The sequence below is a fragment of the Helianthus annuus genome, chromosome 10 (assembly GCF_002127325.2).
Source record: "Helianthus annuus cultivar XRQ/B chromosome 10, HanXRQr2.0-SUNRISE, whole genome shotgun sequence".
Lineage (NCBI taxonomy): Eukaryota > Viridiplantae > Streptophyta > Magnoliopsida > Asterales > Asteraceae > Helianthus > Helianthus annuus.
The window spans coordinates 179,089,568-179,105,962 of NC_035442.2; the positions used below are offsets into that span (position 1 = coordinate 179,089,568).

General features: G+C 39.4%; 3 protein-coding genes across 3 annotated transcripts; 1 reads left to right on the forward strand and 2 right to left on the reverse strand.

The window, feature by feature from the left end:
- Positions 1-873: 873 nt before the first annotated feature.
- On the reverse strand, positions 874-2,274 carry LOC110886904 (putative RING-H2 finger protein ATL12). The gene has a single exon (XM_022134781.2). It carries the CDS (start codon positions 2,251-2,253, stop codon positions 1,003-1,005), a length of 1,251 nt encoding a protein of 416 aa, XP_021990473.1. The 5' UTR covers positions 2,254-2,274; the 3' UTR covers positions 874-1,002.
- A 2,545-nt stretch (positions 2,275-4,819) lies between these two features.
- LOC110886903 (transmembrane protein 234 homolog) lies at positions 4,820-5,472 on the forward strand. Its single transcript, XM_022134780.2, has one exon. It carries the CDS (start codon positions 4,886-4,888, stop codon positions 5,279-5,281), a length of 396 nt encoding a protein of 131 aa, XP_021990472.1. The 5' UTR covers positions 4,820-4,885; the 3' UTR covers positions 5,282-5,472.
- Positions 5,473-9,779: 4,307 nt separating this feature from the next.
- LOC110886902 (probable xyloglucan endotransglucosylase/hydrolase protein 26) lies at positions 9,780-16,038 on the reverse strand. The gene is made up of 5 exons (XM_022134779.2): positions 15,752-16,038; positions 15,555-15,655; positions 15,261-15,454; positions 14,810-15,155; positions 9,780-9,878 (listed from the first exon to the last, which is right to left on the reverse strand). The coding sequence occupies exons 1-5, from the start codon at positions 16,020-16,022 to the stop codon at positions 9,816-9,818; spliced, it is 975 nt and encodes a 324-aa protein (XP_021990471.2). The 5' UTR covers positions 16,023-16,038; the 3' UTR covers positions 9,780-9,815.
- Positions 16,039-16,395: the final 357 nt, after the last annotated feature.

The following is a 16,395-nucleotide window of genomic DNA, read 5'->3' on the forward strand; positions in this document are numbered from 1 at the left end:
TGTCCCACTCTTAGGCACACGGGCGCAACTTTCAAGGGGTCAGGGGGCGCCCGACCCCCGAACTTTTCGGTCAGTAATACTATGTATGTACGTTTTGTATAGATTTTTTTAGGTACATACGTTTTCGACCCCCAAATATTAGGTCTGGTGACTTCCGACCCGACGGTTGGAAATTTTCAAGCTTCGCCACTGCTTGAACATGAAGCGACACGTGACCGCCTAGTCAGCAAAGGGGCATTTGTTAAAAAGGAGTGTAGTGGTATAACCGTATAATGGGAGGGGGTGGTCACTAGTGATAGAATTCCATCACTCACATTATCCAATCAATTCATGCCATGTCATCAACCATTTTTCCATCACTCACAACCTTTTTTTGGTGGCAATGGTCATCACTCACCACCGCAACCAACAATTTTTCCCCCAACCAACAATTACCCTCACAATAAAACCCATCACGACGTTGAAAAAATAACGAAATCAGCTTTCCTTATGCTATAACGCGTTATAGCAAGAGGTGGCGGTGGGAAAAACCAATGTTCCATGCGTTGAAGTAGGGTCTCGTGATGCTATCACTGACCGCCCCCTTCCCCCTAATGTCCCATAATGTTCCAACAATGATTACCTAATTATTAGCTTTTTTGAAAAATAAAACATATAATATTATTATAAATGAGTTGGAAATTTCTTATTGGTCCATCAATTTTTCATCCGGCGTTTTAATAAACACGTCCAGGCAAAAAAAAAATGCAATCAAACGCCCATAGGGGCGATGCGCAGGGCGTTTTTGACCCAATCCACGCCCAAAAACCCCTACTACGGGTAGTGTTAGGATTTTATCCAATCAATGTATGCATGAAAATACAACAAAACACATACATGCAAGGAACAAGATACATTAATACGATTTACTACTAATATGTTACAAAAACTGGATATGTACTCTTTAACTATGCCTACAACCAAAACAAATTTCTATAGAAAAGTATACAATCTTTTTTAAACTTACAAAACTTGTGTCCTTGTGCTAATTTCTGGTGGTTGGTCTCTACTTGCAAACATTTGAATTGTTCTTCTAGCAATAGGTAACCATAATTTCTTTAATCTATCTTCATTAGCACTAACCTCACCATTAGCTTCCTTGTTACTTGATTCAACACCAAGAAATCTTGGATGAACAATGATCTCCGACATCGATCGTTTCTCAACAAGTTTAGCAGATTGTTCAAATTCCCTTTTTCTTTTGATTTCTTCCTTGATCTTATGATGATCATGATGATCATGGTCATTATTGTTTAAACCTGTTTTAATAACCGGATAACGATCAAACTTGTTACTTGACATAGAAGCAACACTAGTTTGATCTTGATCATTATGAAAAAAGTTACTTGACAAAGAAGTAATCATCTCAGATTTCAAAACCAAAAGATCAGAAGAGCTCAAACTGCTCCATCTATTCTTCCCCATCAAACCATACTCAATATCGGATATTATTATCCTATGATTAAACTTATGCAACACTTCTTCATCATACTCATCTACTTCAATGTTTCCAACACTTCTTCCACTTCCGAATCTCGCGGACCCTTCTCTTTCAACAAACAACTCCAAGTTTAACCCTTCACGAGCCGATCGATTGCTTAAAAACCTTAAACTACTCGAAAACTCACAACGCGTCACATCCTCTTCGCTTACTTCACACCTACAAAGCGGACAACCCGAGTGATTTTCAAGCCACTTATCCACACAACCAATATGAAAAGCATGTTTGCATTTAGGCAACAATCTAAGAACCTCAACATCTTCAAATCTTGACAAACAAATAGAGCATTCCAAGCCGTTTCGCCACCCTTTTAACGTTGAAAACCGGAAGACTGGGAGTGATTCGATCACTGTTTTATCGATGCCAGAAACCCTAATAACTGATCTTGTTAACCCACCAAAGTTTTCTTGATTTAAGTATTGAAGAGAAGATGGTGTGTGCCAAAGTTTTGCGTAGATTAACAGTAAGAATGTTAGAGATAACATGAGGGTGAGAACACCTATGACAACTACTAAACTTGGTTGAAATCTGTCGCCGGAATCCGTTGACTTTGGAGTATTATCATCGGTTGGAGAGGAAGATAAAGATTGTGAGTTTGTTGGATTGGAGGAGATGATGATGGTGAGATGTATGATGATTAGAATAAGTTTGTTTTGTTGGGTCACCGGAGTTTCAAGAAACTGAAACTCCGGTATGCATGCCGGAATATTCATGGCTGCAAAGAGGGTCAACTAATTAAGTGTTGTTTGCATTTGTTTGGTTTAGTTATATAATCTTGAGATAAACAAAGTTTTAATTTTTAATATTGTGGGAAATGACCATAACGACTTTTGATTATTTTCAACTTTAATTATTTTATCTACTAGCTTGTTATTAAACTTCGTGTTCTAATTGAAGCTTCATTATTATTGTTCAACAATATTTTTTTTGTTAAAATAAGGAAAAATGATAAACGCGTCGTTTTATTAAAAAAAATAACTAAACGTGACGTAACTTTAATGAAATGTATGTTTATGCTTTAGTCACTTGTAGAATATTATTCACAACTCGGTTTTGAGTATAATCTATATCTAACCGTATATGAAAATAAGCATGTCGTAATCCTATACTTGAACTTTATAAAACATTGTATTTAGAAGTTATATATATTCGAAAAGCAGAATATGTTTAAAGTAATTATAATAATAAAATTAAAAAAACAACCGGTGTATTTTTGTTGATTATATAACTAACTTTATAAGGATGAAAGTGCAACCTAATCTTCTTAATAAGTAGTTCATGATGAAAATGTTGTTAAATCGAGCATTACTTTTATATCAAAAAATATATTATAAGGTTATATTGTGTGGTCTAACGTCCTCTTTCATCTCAACGTTTTAGTGCCTGGCACAACACCCTTGGGGTGACAAGGTTTGGGGGGGGGGGCAACAATGTCTTCGTAAGTGGGCTAACGAGCGTTAAATGGAGGGATAATATGATTTGATGGCCAATCAATTAAAACACTCCATTTGGATTAAAGGGAAGGGGTGAGGGTGGGATGAAAGCACACCGTCGTGCCCAATAACTCCACAATGTCTTCGTAAGTGGGCTAACGAGCGTTAAATGGAGAGATAATATGATTTGATGGCCAATCAATTAAAACACTCCATTTGGATTAAAGGGAAGGGGTGAGGATGGGATGAAAGCACACCGTCGTGCCCAATAACTCCACAATGTTTGTATATACAATGTAAATAATGTAAAGTAATATTATGCACGTACTAATAAGTTTTTAAGATGTAAATTTGATGTATTTTAAACTTATTAGAAAAAGTAACTAGATGGAATTAGGGGTTGACAAATATGAGATATATAGATGTAGGTGATAAGAGTTTGAATAAAATCCACACTCAAACATTATCCACCTGATCAGCTTTTTATCCAATTAATTATTAACTCGTGAATCATACAAACAATATTGAATTTGAAAAGTACCTTTCAAACAATAAGACATTTTGGGTTTCCTGTTACATGTGTGTGAAACCAAATTCTAACAACCATAATGTGTTGAACATTCAATTCATATGATATAACACACACACATCACCAACACCATTATTGGCTGGTAGTTATACCTGATAAAACGTGTCGTTTTCAACATGACTAGTAACCTGGACACGACACGTTTAATTAAACATGTCATTTTATCAAACACGAACACGTATATGTTTAATAAACGGGTTACACATGGGCGGAAGATAATGAAGGCCCGAGGCTGCCCCGACTCTCACCATTTTTTCATGCGCAATGTTAATTTTACCAAAAAGTTGTTTTTTTAGTGTAAAATATTGGATTTTTAAGAGTTCGCCCCCCACCGAGTTTCCGTTCAAGCTCCGCCGGGGTTACATGAAACAATACGACACCTTCAACACGATTAAATGTATCAAGTTCAATAACACGAAAAAAACACGTTTAACACAATTAAATATAATACATTTAACATGAATATTCACACGTGTCACCAAACATGGTTAAAAACAATATGACATATTTAGCACGATAAAATAAACGTTATAAAAGTTTACAATTCATTATAAAAGTTTACAATTCAAAAAAGGGTTGCGGCGCAGCTTGCTGACCGTTTAACTCGCATTTGTTTGTCATTTATTGTTTTGGCATTTTAAGGGTTACCTATTTATAGAAGAAAAATCATATATAAAATCTTATAAACTATAAAGCTATGTAGCTTTTATATACTATTTTTAAAAGTGTCGTGATAATCCATCATCCTATTTATACAATTGGTGTATAGACATTATAGGCTAGTGGAGATAATCGGGTGGTTCCACAGTGACACGATGATACTCCAATGGTCCGTTAATGATCTGAATTCCCCGTTAAAAAAAAGTTAAGCACGTACAGATTAGGTCGAACCTGTTCATACTTCATACATATGTTTGTTTTTTATTCTGTCGTTAACATGTCGACTTATTTATGACCCTAAATCGTTGACTTATATGCTAACATGTTTCACTTTTATATTTAATCATATCGTGTGGGGATGAGCTCGGTACTAATCGGTATAAAAAATTCTCAAAAAACGGGTATCGGTATCGAATATACCCGATACGATACGATTTGGTATCAGCATTTGAGGGTAAAAACTTGTAAATACCGGTAACTAACCGGTACCGTGCATGACCAGTACCTAAAACGTTAAAAGTCAGTACCGAATATCTTTCAGATCAAGAATTCGATATCGATACCCCCGTTAACATTTGCTCATCAATAGTCTTAACAGGCCATGGTCTACTAACAGAGGGACTCATCACCGACCAAGATCACAAAGAACCCCAAATCTGCAAAATGGTAATCGGAGACATCGAGAAGATGGTAACTGTAGGCCTTATTTGGGGCGCAACAAACGCCTTAATGCGTCGAGGCGCACTTATCTCTGACCAACAACTTCAATACAAACAATCATCAACAAAAAATCCAATTCTCAAAACCCTAATCGACTGGTTCAATCTTATATTAGTCTGGCAATATTCTGTTCCATTCATCATAAATCTCTCAGCTTCCGCTACCTTTTTCGCCATTTTAAGTCACACTCCGATCTCTCTTGCTGTTCCGGTCACCAATGCGACGACGTTTGCAGCCACTGCAGTGTTTGGGATGCTTTTAGGTGAAGAAACGCGTGTTGGGTTGACTTTGTTTGGTACTTTTTTGATTGTTCTTGGTGTTTATGTTTGTGTTGTTTGATTTTTCTGTATGATTGTTGAATCTTGTAAGTTGGTTAGGAATAAATTTTGAATTTTGATTGGGTTTGTGTGTTGCCCACTAGGTGTTTGATAAAATGCTGATGTGAGGTTTTAATTTTTTAGGGTTTAAATTGTGATGTGCTATATGTAGTTCCTGTTCTTTGAATTGTAATAAACTGAATAGTTACTATACCTGTGTAAAGCATCACCGTATCGCAGATTCATTTTCGATTTCAGTGTTAATGTTACCTTGAATGGTTTCTTGTGCTTCCAAATGTTATATGTAGCGTCTTCTTTGATCACATGCCTATTGTTTTCAAGCTTCGAGTCGAGGTAATGAGTTGAGAATTTCTTGACCCGTTGTTTTGTTGGGGACGCCCTGTAATCTTACCGTTGGGAAGTACTGACGAAACGCATGTTACATCCTAGGAATAGTTTTGGGGTTCAATACCTTGAACTTTTTACCCATTTCGTTCTCAGGCATATACACGGTTGGTGTAAAGTGTGGATCTTCATCACCAACCATCAATCACCTCAGCAGGGATCAGTTTAGAGCTGTTCGGGTTGAGCCTTAGTGGCAAAAGAGCCGACTGGCCTAATGTCCAGTAGTTACGACTTGCGAGAACTGCTTTGTAACACGGGATGCTCCTTCACCATCTCACGGGTTCTTGGATTAAAGCTGATAGCCCGGTCATTCTTGAATATGAATATGTTCCCATCGGGAATGAGGAAGATAAAGGCCCGTCCCAACAGCTGGCTTGGTGATTTGTTGAAGGAAGGGTAAGTTGATCAAGGTTGGCTTGAAGACGAACAGCTGTGGCAACAAGTCATAAACTCGTAGCTACATAAATCTCGTCCTCCAGATTCCAATGATCATATCAGTCACATGATCTTAACATATTTGTATACCATCTTTTCTTTGTTTGATGCTATTAAAGTCTTTGTTAGTTGCTTACTGGCATATAATGTTTCCATTGACCATTACCGCCTAGTATGGCCGATTTGGCAAAATTTAAACGATGGACCTCCGATTACCACCTAGGCGCCGCCGATTAATCGGCCGCCTAGGCCGATTTCTGCAACATTGCATTTTCCTACGGTTTACTGACAATAAGTTCAGCATAAAATTAGTGTTGAGCGACACTGACACTAACGCTTAGGGGTGCAAACGAGCCGAGCCGAGCCCGGGGTCAACAAGGCTCGAGCTTTGTTTTCAAAGCTCGCGCTCGGTTCGATGGTATTTTCTCAAGCTCGAGCTCGGCTCGTTTATTATCTATTAATTGATATATTAAATATAATACTATAAATAATAGATTTTTTAGGCTCGTGAGCTCGATAAGTGAAGCTCGGGCCCGGGCTCGTTTACTAAATAAGTTTATTTTAAGGTTCGAGGTCGGCTTGTAAACAAGTTTAAATAAGCTTGGCTTGACTCGGCTCATTTACACTAAGGCTCGACGAGCCTAACGAGCTTCATATGCGAGGCTCGGGCTCGAGAAACAAGCGAGCTTTATTTGAGGCTCAAGCTCGGCTCGGGCTCGATAAGGCTCGGCTCGTTGCTACCTCTCACTGAGCCGTCCTTGATCACTGAGAGATTGCCTATGGATACTGTAATTACATTACATACTATATATACCGGAACAGATGGAAATAGTGAAAGGGAAATGGATAAGTGGGCTGATATACCAGAACAGATGGAAATAAACAACAAGTCATATTGGGCGGTTACTTTTTTTTTCTTTCTCACCGCTGCAGCATAGTTTAGGCTTTTTTTTTTCATCAGTCGTTTCAACTTTCACGGCTGCTCTTTGTCATAGAGATACCGTTGCTGCAATCCATCTAAAAAAGGTTTGCTTAACCACTTCCGCCTCTGTTATTCGTTGATATATGGTTATTTGAGTAAGTTTTAAGTGAAATTGAATTGAAAACGACTTCCTACAGATTGATATGGATCTGGATCATTATCTTTGTATGAGATAGACTACCACCCTGATCTATACGAAGAATATCATTCAGATGTTTGGTTGTCGCATCTAAATGACTTGAAGATTGAAAGTTTTAGCAACTTGGAACCTGAGTTGGAGCTTCTGAGGTTTATCTTGGCCAGGTCCCCTATGCTGAAGAACGTGACCATAGAATGCGCGGTTAAAAAAGATCAAGAGTTCGAAATTTAAAAAACTCTCCTACGCTCCCACGCACGTCTGGGGTGGAAATCGATGTTTTGATCACTCAAGTTTCACCAGAATTAAGGTTAAGATTTATGATTGTAATCTAGAGTTTTTGCTATCTGTTTTTCTGTACCTTTTTTTGGAATTCTTTTGGATGTATGACTCCCATACATCCGGTATACTCAAACCTGGTCCAGGTCAATCCTGACTCGACTATTTAACTTTGGACTGTTTTGACCTCAAATATAAATGTATTGGTTGTTTCGAACTAATAATACTTTTTAAGGGGCTAGGATGGGTGGCTCTAAAATTAGGAAAAATGACATGCGGGTCTGGATAGCGAGTCAGGTCTCGGAATGGTTGACGGAAAAAAGAATGGGTTCTTTTTTGTTCGTAAATTATTGAGCATCTGAAACTGCCAACTTTGTGTATATAGTGTGGTATCTACATAAACTGAAGTAACTACCTACCAGATTGAACATATATGTTGCTTCTTTATTGGACTGATAACTGGAGCTCTGCTGTTATGGTATGATATTCTGTTTGTTTTTTTTTTGTTTGGCATTGATGATTAACTAAATGGGTCAAAATTATTCCAACCCTGTTTTGACCCGTTACCAAACCCACCCATAAAACTAGCACCTATAATAATTCCATCTAAGACCTTATTGGCCATTAATAATCTCACCTCAGAATATTCCCCCCACCAGTCCCACATTTCACCTATTTTTCCTACAACGGTCCCCCGTTAAAAAAATTTAACGGAGTTAAGCTTTTTTCCAAATTACAAATAGATTTTTTAGGGCTTTTGATCAGAACGATGATACGAGTCCATTGAGTAAAACTTACTTCGAAATGGTGCTCCAAGTGACTTGATTTTGGTTAATTGGAAATTTAAACACCCAAATTGAAGCATCGTTTTCATCGTTTGGAGCACTGTTTCGAGGCAACTTTTACATCAATGGACTTGTATCGTCGTTCTAATTAAAAGCCCTAAAAAATCTGTTTGTAATTTGGAAAAAAATAGGTGAAAGGTGAAAGGTGGAACTAGTGGGGAGAATATTCTGAGGTGGGATTATTAATGACCTAAGTAGCACTGGAACGGGTATGGGATCGGGGTACGGGGACGATACGGGAACGAGGAACGGCAAAACTCAAAATTTCAAGATACGGGTACGGCAATAAAAAATATAAAAAAAATAAAATACATTAAACAAATTCCAAAAATAGTAAATCTTCCAAAGGTAATTAATTATCAATAATCAAATCATTTTCAAATTCTGGTTCATCTAGTGAGAGATCGGCAATCGATAGAGAATTAGAGATGATGAGACTTGAGAGTTTAGAGATTAGAGAAGCCGAATATGATAGGTCTATTTAATTAATGGCCGGTTGTGAAATTTGAAAGGGTAAAAACCCTAAAAATAAATGGAAACGGGCTGGATACTTCTACCAGATACGTCCCCGACATTGGAAACTTTTAGGAAACGTCCCCGACGAGTACCCGAGACGGGTACGGCCACATAAATGGAGTCCCCGTGCTACATAGTTAATGACCAATAAGGTCTAGGTGGGATTATTACAGGCCAATTTCTCTAAATACAATTATGCAGGTGGGGCCTCATAAAGCTTGACATTAACATGTCGAACTCACGGTTAGAAGTCACGAGAATCGGTTAGTTGGTGAACCAACACAAGAATTCTTCAATGTCATCCTCTTCTTTGGTGTAATCAACACATTACAAGATTATGATATCAGCAAAAGGCTTGAGCATGCTTATGAGGCATTCCAATAGGACCCGACTTCTGCTACAGATGAAGAAAGCAACAAACGCCACAAAGAGAAATCGACTTGAAGGGTCAACGCAAAAATCCTTTTGGTTCTAGGTATGTATGTGTGTATGTAATCTTTTGGGTCCACTTCCTAAATATAGCTGAAACATGTCGCCAAAATGTTTAATTTCTTTGTCCAATTCAATACAGATTGTGTGTATGTACATTGTATAAAGTCTAAATCACACATATTAGAGAGCCGAATACATCATATACGGAACACGGCAGAAACACATTGTAAAACGCGCAACGCGCGACGATGAATAACACTATTAACTTTAAAAAAATCAATCTGCCTCGTATTTTTTATTCTTATCAAATTATATTATTAGCAACATAAAATACACAAGACTACATATTATATAAGGACACCTTAATAAAATTAAGAAAAAAACTTCAGTTAATTAATACCTCAAACCAACAAGAGTAAAGGGGAAACAATACTTGTGTGCAACAAAAAGAATATTAAAACGTTGAAATAAATTAAAAAAGGAATAATCTTTAATGAACTGAAAACAAGTTTGAATCTGGCCAAGGTTAGAATTGTGGCTTAGAGCATTCAGGTGCCATTTGTCCGTTAAACCGCTTGAAATCCGTGCAGTAGTTATGATGCGGATAACCCGGATCCACCTGATCCATGAGACGACCCGAAGCAGGTCACGTGAAGCTGCATGCGTGGATTGAAAGTTTTATCTTTTATTGTTTTTAAATTAGTAAATTCTATCTCTTTGTTGGTTTGGGTTTATCATTTTGTTTGTTAGCTACTTTTGTGGATGTTTTGGTTTTTATTGATTCGTAAAACAATAGAACTGGTAGTTGGATTTTTTTTTATCAAAAAAACTTTTCTTTGGCTTTGAGTTCACGTGAAGAGGCTGTACCAAGTTGATTGCTAAGGAAATTGCATCAGTTGGTATCAGAGCACAGTGAAGATCAATGGCTTTTCGCGGAGGAGCACCTCGACAACAACCCCGTAGAGACGCCGACAGAGGCAACGAGGATTACTGGAGGGACCCCCGTGATATCGCAGAGATTGCGAGGTTGCAACAACAGGTCCGGGACCTACAATTGCAGCTGGAAGAACGTAACGAGGAGACCGACACCGACATCGACATCTGGGATGGCGATGATGGTAATCGGAACCCTTTTGGCCGTCGCGGAAAACGGTCGCATAATGCAGATCCTCTTCGCCACATGGGGATTAAGGTCGAGATTCCGGAGTTTGATGGCCGGGCCCAACCGGATGAATTCATCGACTGGCTTAGTACCGTCGAACGCGTCTTCGACTTGAAGGACATTTCTGACAAGTTTAAGGTAAAACTCGTCGCTATTAAGTTACGCAAATACGCTTCTTTGTGGTGGGATCATGTAAAAAAAAAGAGGGCTCAGGATAGAAAATCAAAAGTGGAGACTTGGGATAAAATGAAAAAATTGTTATGTGAAAAATTTCTACCAGTAAATTACCGTCAAGATGCTTTTTTAGAATATCATGATCTCTCTCAACGGACCTCTACCGTTGAGGACTTGATTGCTGACTTTGATAGGCTTCGAATGAGATGTGGAGTAGAAGAACAAGAAGAGCAATTAATTGCAAGGTTTCTTGGCGCGTTGCGCCCGGAGATTGCGGATATTGTTCAACTTCAGCCCTATTGGACTTTCAATGATGTTTGCAGGTTATCATTGAAGGTGGAGAAACAACTTAAAGCTAAGAACAAAAGCATGCCTTCCAAGCTCAGCCCAACCAAAGCTGAGGCCTCTCGTATTCAGACAAACTCCTCACCCGGGACCAAACTCAGCCCAATCAAAGCTGATTTCTCGGGTGGTCCAACTAGCTCCTCACCTACTCCGTCAAAGATGAGTCGATGTTTTAAATGTCACGGATTGGGTCATTTTGCGAGAGAATGTCCAAATAAACACCTTGTCACCTTCACTGAAGATAGTTTCCCCACGTATGATACGGACAATGAAGAGAAAAGGGAAGAGGGTGACGAAATCGTTTATCCAGACAAAGGGGAGTCATTGATTACCCAGCGAGTCCTTAGTACAACTACAACCCCGTTGGGCGATGACACACTGTGGCTCCGTAACAACATTTTCCGTACTAAGTGCACGTCAAAAGGGAAAGTTTGCACTGTTATCATCGACGGTGGGAGTTGTGAAAATATGGTCGCGACAAGCATGGTAGATAAACTGGGTTTAAAACTTGAACCCCATCCTGATCCTTATCAGTTAACGTGGTTAAAAAAAGGAAACGTCGTTAAAGTCACTCATCGTTGTCTCGTACAGTTTTCAATCGGTACTCGTTATTCGGACGAAGTGTGGTGTGAAGTTATCCCTATGGATGCTTGTCATGTGTTATTGGGGCGACCATGGCAATATGATAGACAGACAACACATGACGGGTTTAAGAATACTTATTCTTTTAGAAAAGATGGTGTCAACATTACCCTTGCACCCCTTGACGTGAGAGAAACCACAACAGAAGCCTTTATCCTCACAAAATCAGCCTTTCTTGATTTTACAAAGCACACTAAACCACCACTTCTTTATACTCTCATGATTGTTGAGCAGAATAATCCAACAGGAGATGTACCAGGTGAAGTACAACCACTCCTTGATGAGTTCAAGGAGGTGTTTCCAGACGAAATACCCGCGGGATTACCTCTTATCCGAGATGTTCAACACTGTATTGATTTTGTACCCGGCGCGGTTATTCCAAATAGACCCGCCTACCGTATGAACCCGAAAGAGTTTGAAGAGTTACACAGACAAGTTACCGAACTACTTGATAAAGGACTTATTCGGGAGAGTATGAGCCCATGCGCCGTTCCCGCGTTACTCGTTCCGAAACCCGGGGGTGCTTATCGAATGTGTATTGATAGTCGAGCCGTCAACAAAATTACCATAAAATATAGATTCCCTATACCACGCTTTGAGGACCTTCTCGATCACTTATACGGGTCCTCGGTTTTCTCTAAGATTGACTTACGCAGCGGGTATCACCAAATCCGAATGCGACCCGGGGATGAATGGAAGACGGCATTTAAAACACGTGATGGACTCTATGAGTGGATGGTTATGCCATTTGGCCTTTCTAATGCCCCGAGTACGTTCATGCGACTGATGAACCATGTCTTTAAAGCCCTTATTGGTCATTGTGTTGTCGTTTACTTCGATGACATCCTCGTATTCAGTCAAGATATACGACAACATCTCCTGCACCTTCGACAAGTTTTTACTATTCTTCGGGACCAAAAGCTATATGCTAACCGAGCTAAATGCCATTTTTTATCACCAGAAGTCTTATTTTTGGGTTATCTTATTTCTGAGAACGGGATACGCATGGATGAATCCAAAGTGGAGGCGATCACGGCTTGGCCAACACCCACCTCGATTCATGAGGTCCGAAGTTTTCATGGATTAGCATCTTTTTATCGTCGTTTTATAAAAAATTTCAGCTCAATTGTTGCTCCCATAACTAATTGCCTTAAGGGAAATAATTTTGCTTGGACCCCGGCTGCAACTATTGCTTTTGAGGAGCTAAAAAAAAGGGTTACACAAGCCCCGGTTCTAGCATTACCCAATTTTCAGCTCCCTTTTCAAGTGGAGTGTGACGCTTCAGGGTTTGGGATTGGAGGTGTTCTCAGTCAAGCCAACCGACCTATCGCTTTTTTTAGTGAAAAGCTGAGTGAAGCAAAACAGAAATACAGCACGTATGATAAGGAGTTTTATGCTATTATTCGGAGCCTTGAATACTGGCGTCATTATTTGTTACCAGGTGAGTTCGTCTTGTACTCAGATCACCAAGCACTTCGATTCATCAATGGTCAGCATAAACTTAACCCGCGCCATGCCAAATGGGTCGAGTACCTGCAAGAGTTTTCTTTTGTCATCAGACATAAAGCCGGCACGAGCAACACCGTTGCTGATGCTTTAAGCCGACGACGCGCCCTTCTTACATCGCTACAGCTCCAAGTTGAGGGGTTTGATATTTTTCGTGGTCTTTATGTGGATGATCCAGACTTTTCTGAGGCATGGAAGAGCTGCCAAACAGCGCCTACGAAAGGATATTCGGTACAGGATGGGTTTTTGTTTCGGTCCAATCAATTGTGTGTACCAAAATGTTCATTGCGGGATGCTATTATTTTAGAGAGCCATCAAGGCGGATTGGCTGGACATTTTGGGCGAGGCAAGACTCTTAAGTTCGTGCAAGAGAGATTCTATTGGCCTAAGATGAGTACTGATGTCGCTCGTGTAATTGATAGATGCCGTACATGTCATGTTGCAAAAACCCAACATTCCAATGCGGGTCTTTATACTCCTCTTCCGGTCCCGAATGGCCCGTGGGAAGATGTTAGCCTTGACTTTGTTGTCGGTCTTCCCCGTACTCAACGACAAAAAGACTCAATTATGGTGGTGGTGGATCGATTTTCTAAAATGTCGCATTTTGTTCCGTGTTCTAAAACTTATGATGCTAGTCAAGTTGCACGCTTATACTTTGCGGAGATTGTTAAGCTACATGGTGTTCCTAAATCGTTAACGTCTGATCGTGATGTCAAGTTCGTGGGGCATTTTTGGAGAACACTTTGGAAACGGTTGGGCTCTCGTCTTCATTTTAGTAGTGCACATCACCCTCAAAGTGATGGCCAAACTGAAGTTACAAACCGTAGCCTCGGTAATCTTCTTCGGAGCCTTGTTGGTAATAATCCTCGACAGTGGGATATTGTGCTTCCCCAAGCTGAGTTTGCGTATAATAGATCCACACATCGATCTACCGGTATGAGTCCATTTTTGGTTGTTTATGGCCGTAACCCTTTTACCCCGTTAGATCTCGCACCGTTGCCTACAACTGAACATTTTAGTGTTGAAGGGGAAGAGAGGTCCGCTCAAATAAAAATGATTCATAAGCAGGTTCGCGAACAGATTGAGAATAATAACATAGTGTATCAAAGGCGTGCTAATGTGCATAGGAGGCGGGTGGTTTTTAATGAGGGCGACCTTGTGTGGATCCATCTGAGTAAAGCTCGTTTTCCAGGAGGGCGTTTTGGTAAGCTTCAGCCCCGTGCCGATGGACCATTTAGAGTTCTTAAGCGTATCAATGACAATGCATATAAAATTGATTTACCCGGTCACTACAACGTCTCTGCAACCTTCAATGTTGCTGATCTTTCACCGTTTGTTCCCGAGGAAGATGACCCGTTTGACTCGAGGGCGAGTCCTTTCGAAGAGGGGGAGAATGATGCGGATAACCCGGATCCACCTGATCCATGAGACGACCCGAAGCAGGTCACGTGAAGCTGCATGCGTGGATTGAAAGTTTTATCTTTTATTGTTTTTAAATTAGTAAATTCTATCTCTTTGTTGGTTTGGGTTTATCATTTTGTTTGTTAGCTACTTTTGTGGATGTTTTGGTTTTTATTGATTCGTAAAACAATAGAACTGGTAGTTGGATTTTTTTTTATCAAAAAAACTTTTCTTTGGCTTTGAGTTCACGTGAAGAGGCTGTACCAAGTTGATTGCTAAGGAAATTGCATCAAGTTATAAATCATGTAGTTATCTCTAACCCATTTGAGTTGACCCTGTTGCCTGAAGCTCAATTGCTGGTAAACAGGAGATGTCCACCAGTTGGCCCGGATGGGAAGGGCGCATTGGGTGATACTAACCGGCCCGTCCCATTTACAAGCTCTAGCCCTGAACCTACGGTAGTTAGCCACAAACGGTGCAGATGTCCAGTCGATTTTGACTAGCCCACCTCTTGTAGCCCAGTTATCAGCATTCCACAAACTCGAATAGACTCGCATCCCTTGTTTGTTAGGGTACGTGATCCCTTCACTCTCGTAGTTCTTGAAGACTCGAATTGGCACACTATCAACATACCATCTGCAATGCATTAATTAACAAGTAGTTAGTATGCAATCAAATCATCGAACAACCATTTGACGTGAAGGTTAATGCCGGTTAGAGTGTAGGACTTGGTTTACTCACACAATTTCAGTTGGATTCCAGTGGATTGTGTAGTTGTGATAATTGGTGGTCGGGTCAAACCATAATTTGAACTGCTGCTCTCGGTTACCTTGACCTTGGGTGTAAATATTAGTGTGCACTGTGTAAGGCTCTCCTGTCGAGTTCCCTAAGAACTCAAAGTCAATCTCGTCATGTTTTGCACCAGTGGAAGATAACTGTCGCAATTCAACATAAGAATATGTTAGAGAGAATATATTAGTTATCGTTTATTGATATATCATTGTAGCTTTACTAAAAATGAGTTTGTACACTTACGTAATATGCTGTTACAGTTCCGGCTGAGTTTCCTGGAACCAACTTGATTAGCATTTCGATGCTTCCAAATAAGAACGCCCTCTTTGATTGGATACCAGATCCTACAATTATGAATTTAAGCTCCATTGATTATTATATAACCTAGAAGCAAAACTTACATTATGTAATGAAAAGATACAAAATTTAAATCTTTATACCGGAAGTTTGGTCCAAAACAAGGCGAAGGTCATCGCCATTGCCAAGAATGGAAGAATGGTGAGCACCCCAATTGAAATACATGGCTTTTTGGAAGTTTGCATGGACCATTGAGGATTGAAATGCTATCGCAAACACAAAAATCGCCAAGAACAAAGCTCGAGAACCCACCATTCTCAAAATTATGAGCAATTGTCTAGCTTGTTTGGTGTGTAATGTAGTTATGAATGTTGTTTGTGTTTGTTCTTGATACTTTCCTTCCTTATATAGCATGTGTCCATCATGTTAATGTAGCTTACCATGATGTTGTGTACCAATTAAACACACAAAATATTAGCATGATTATAAATAAATATCTTATTATCTACGCGCAAATGGTAGTTTGTATATCTTTTCAGAAGGAGTAAACTGCCATTTTGGTCCCTGAGGTTTGGTCACTTTTGCCATTTTAGTCCAAAACTCAAACTTTTTGCATCTGGCTCCCTGGTTTCAGTTTTATTGCCATTTTGGTCCAAAAATGAAATCAGGTCATATTTGTCTTATAAAATCTTGCAATTTTGTCATTTTTCTCTGGGGCAAATCAGGTCATATTTGCCTTATAAAATATGGTATTTATTTATAAAAAAGAAATGATCATTTTGCCCCT

Coding starts and splice junctions, on each gene's coding strand:
- LOC110886904 (XM_022134781.2), bottom strand. CDS start 2,253: ATGAATATTCCGGCATGCATACCGGAGTTTCAGTTTCTTGAAACTCCG.
- LOC110886903 (XM_022134780.2), top strand. CDS start 4,886: ATGGTAATCGGAGACATCGAGAAGATGGTAACTGTAGGCCTTATTTGG.
- LOC110886902 (XM_022134779.2), bottom strand. CDS start 16,022: ATGCTATATAAGGAAGGAAAGTATCAAGAACAAACACAAACAACATTC. Junction 15,455..15,554: donor GAACTGTAACAGCATATTAC/GTAAGTGTACAA, acceptor GAATTGCGACAG/TTATCTTCCACTGGTGCAAA. Junction 15,156..15,260: donor TGGAATCCAACTGAAATTGT/GTGAGTAAACCA, acceptor AATGCATTGCAG/ATGGTATGTTGATAGTGTGC.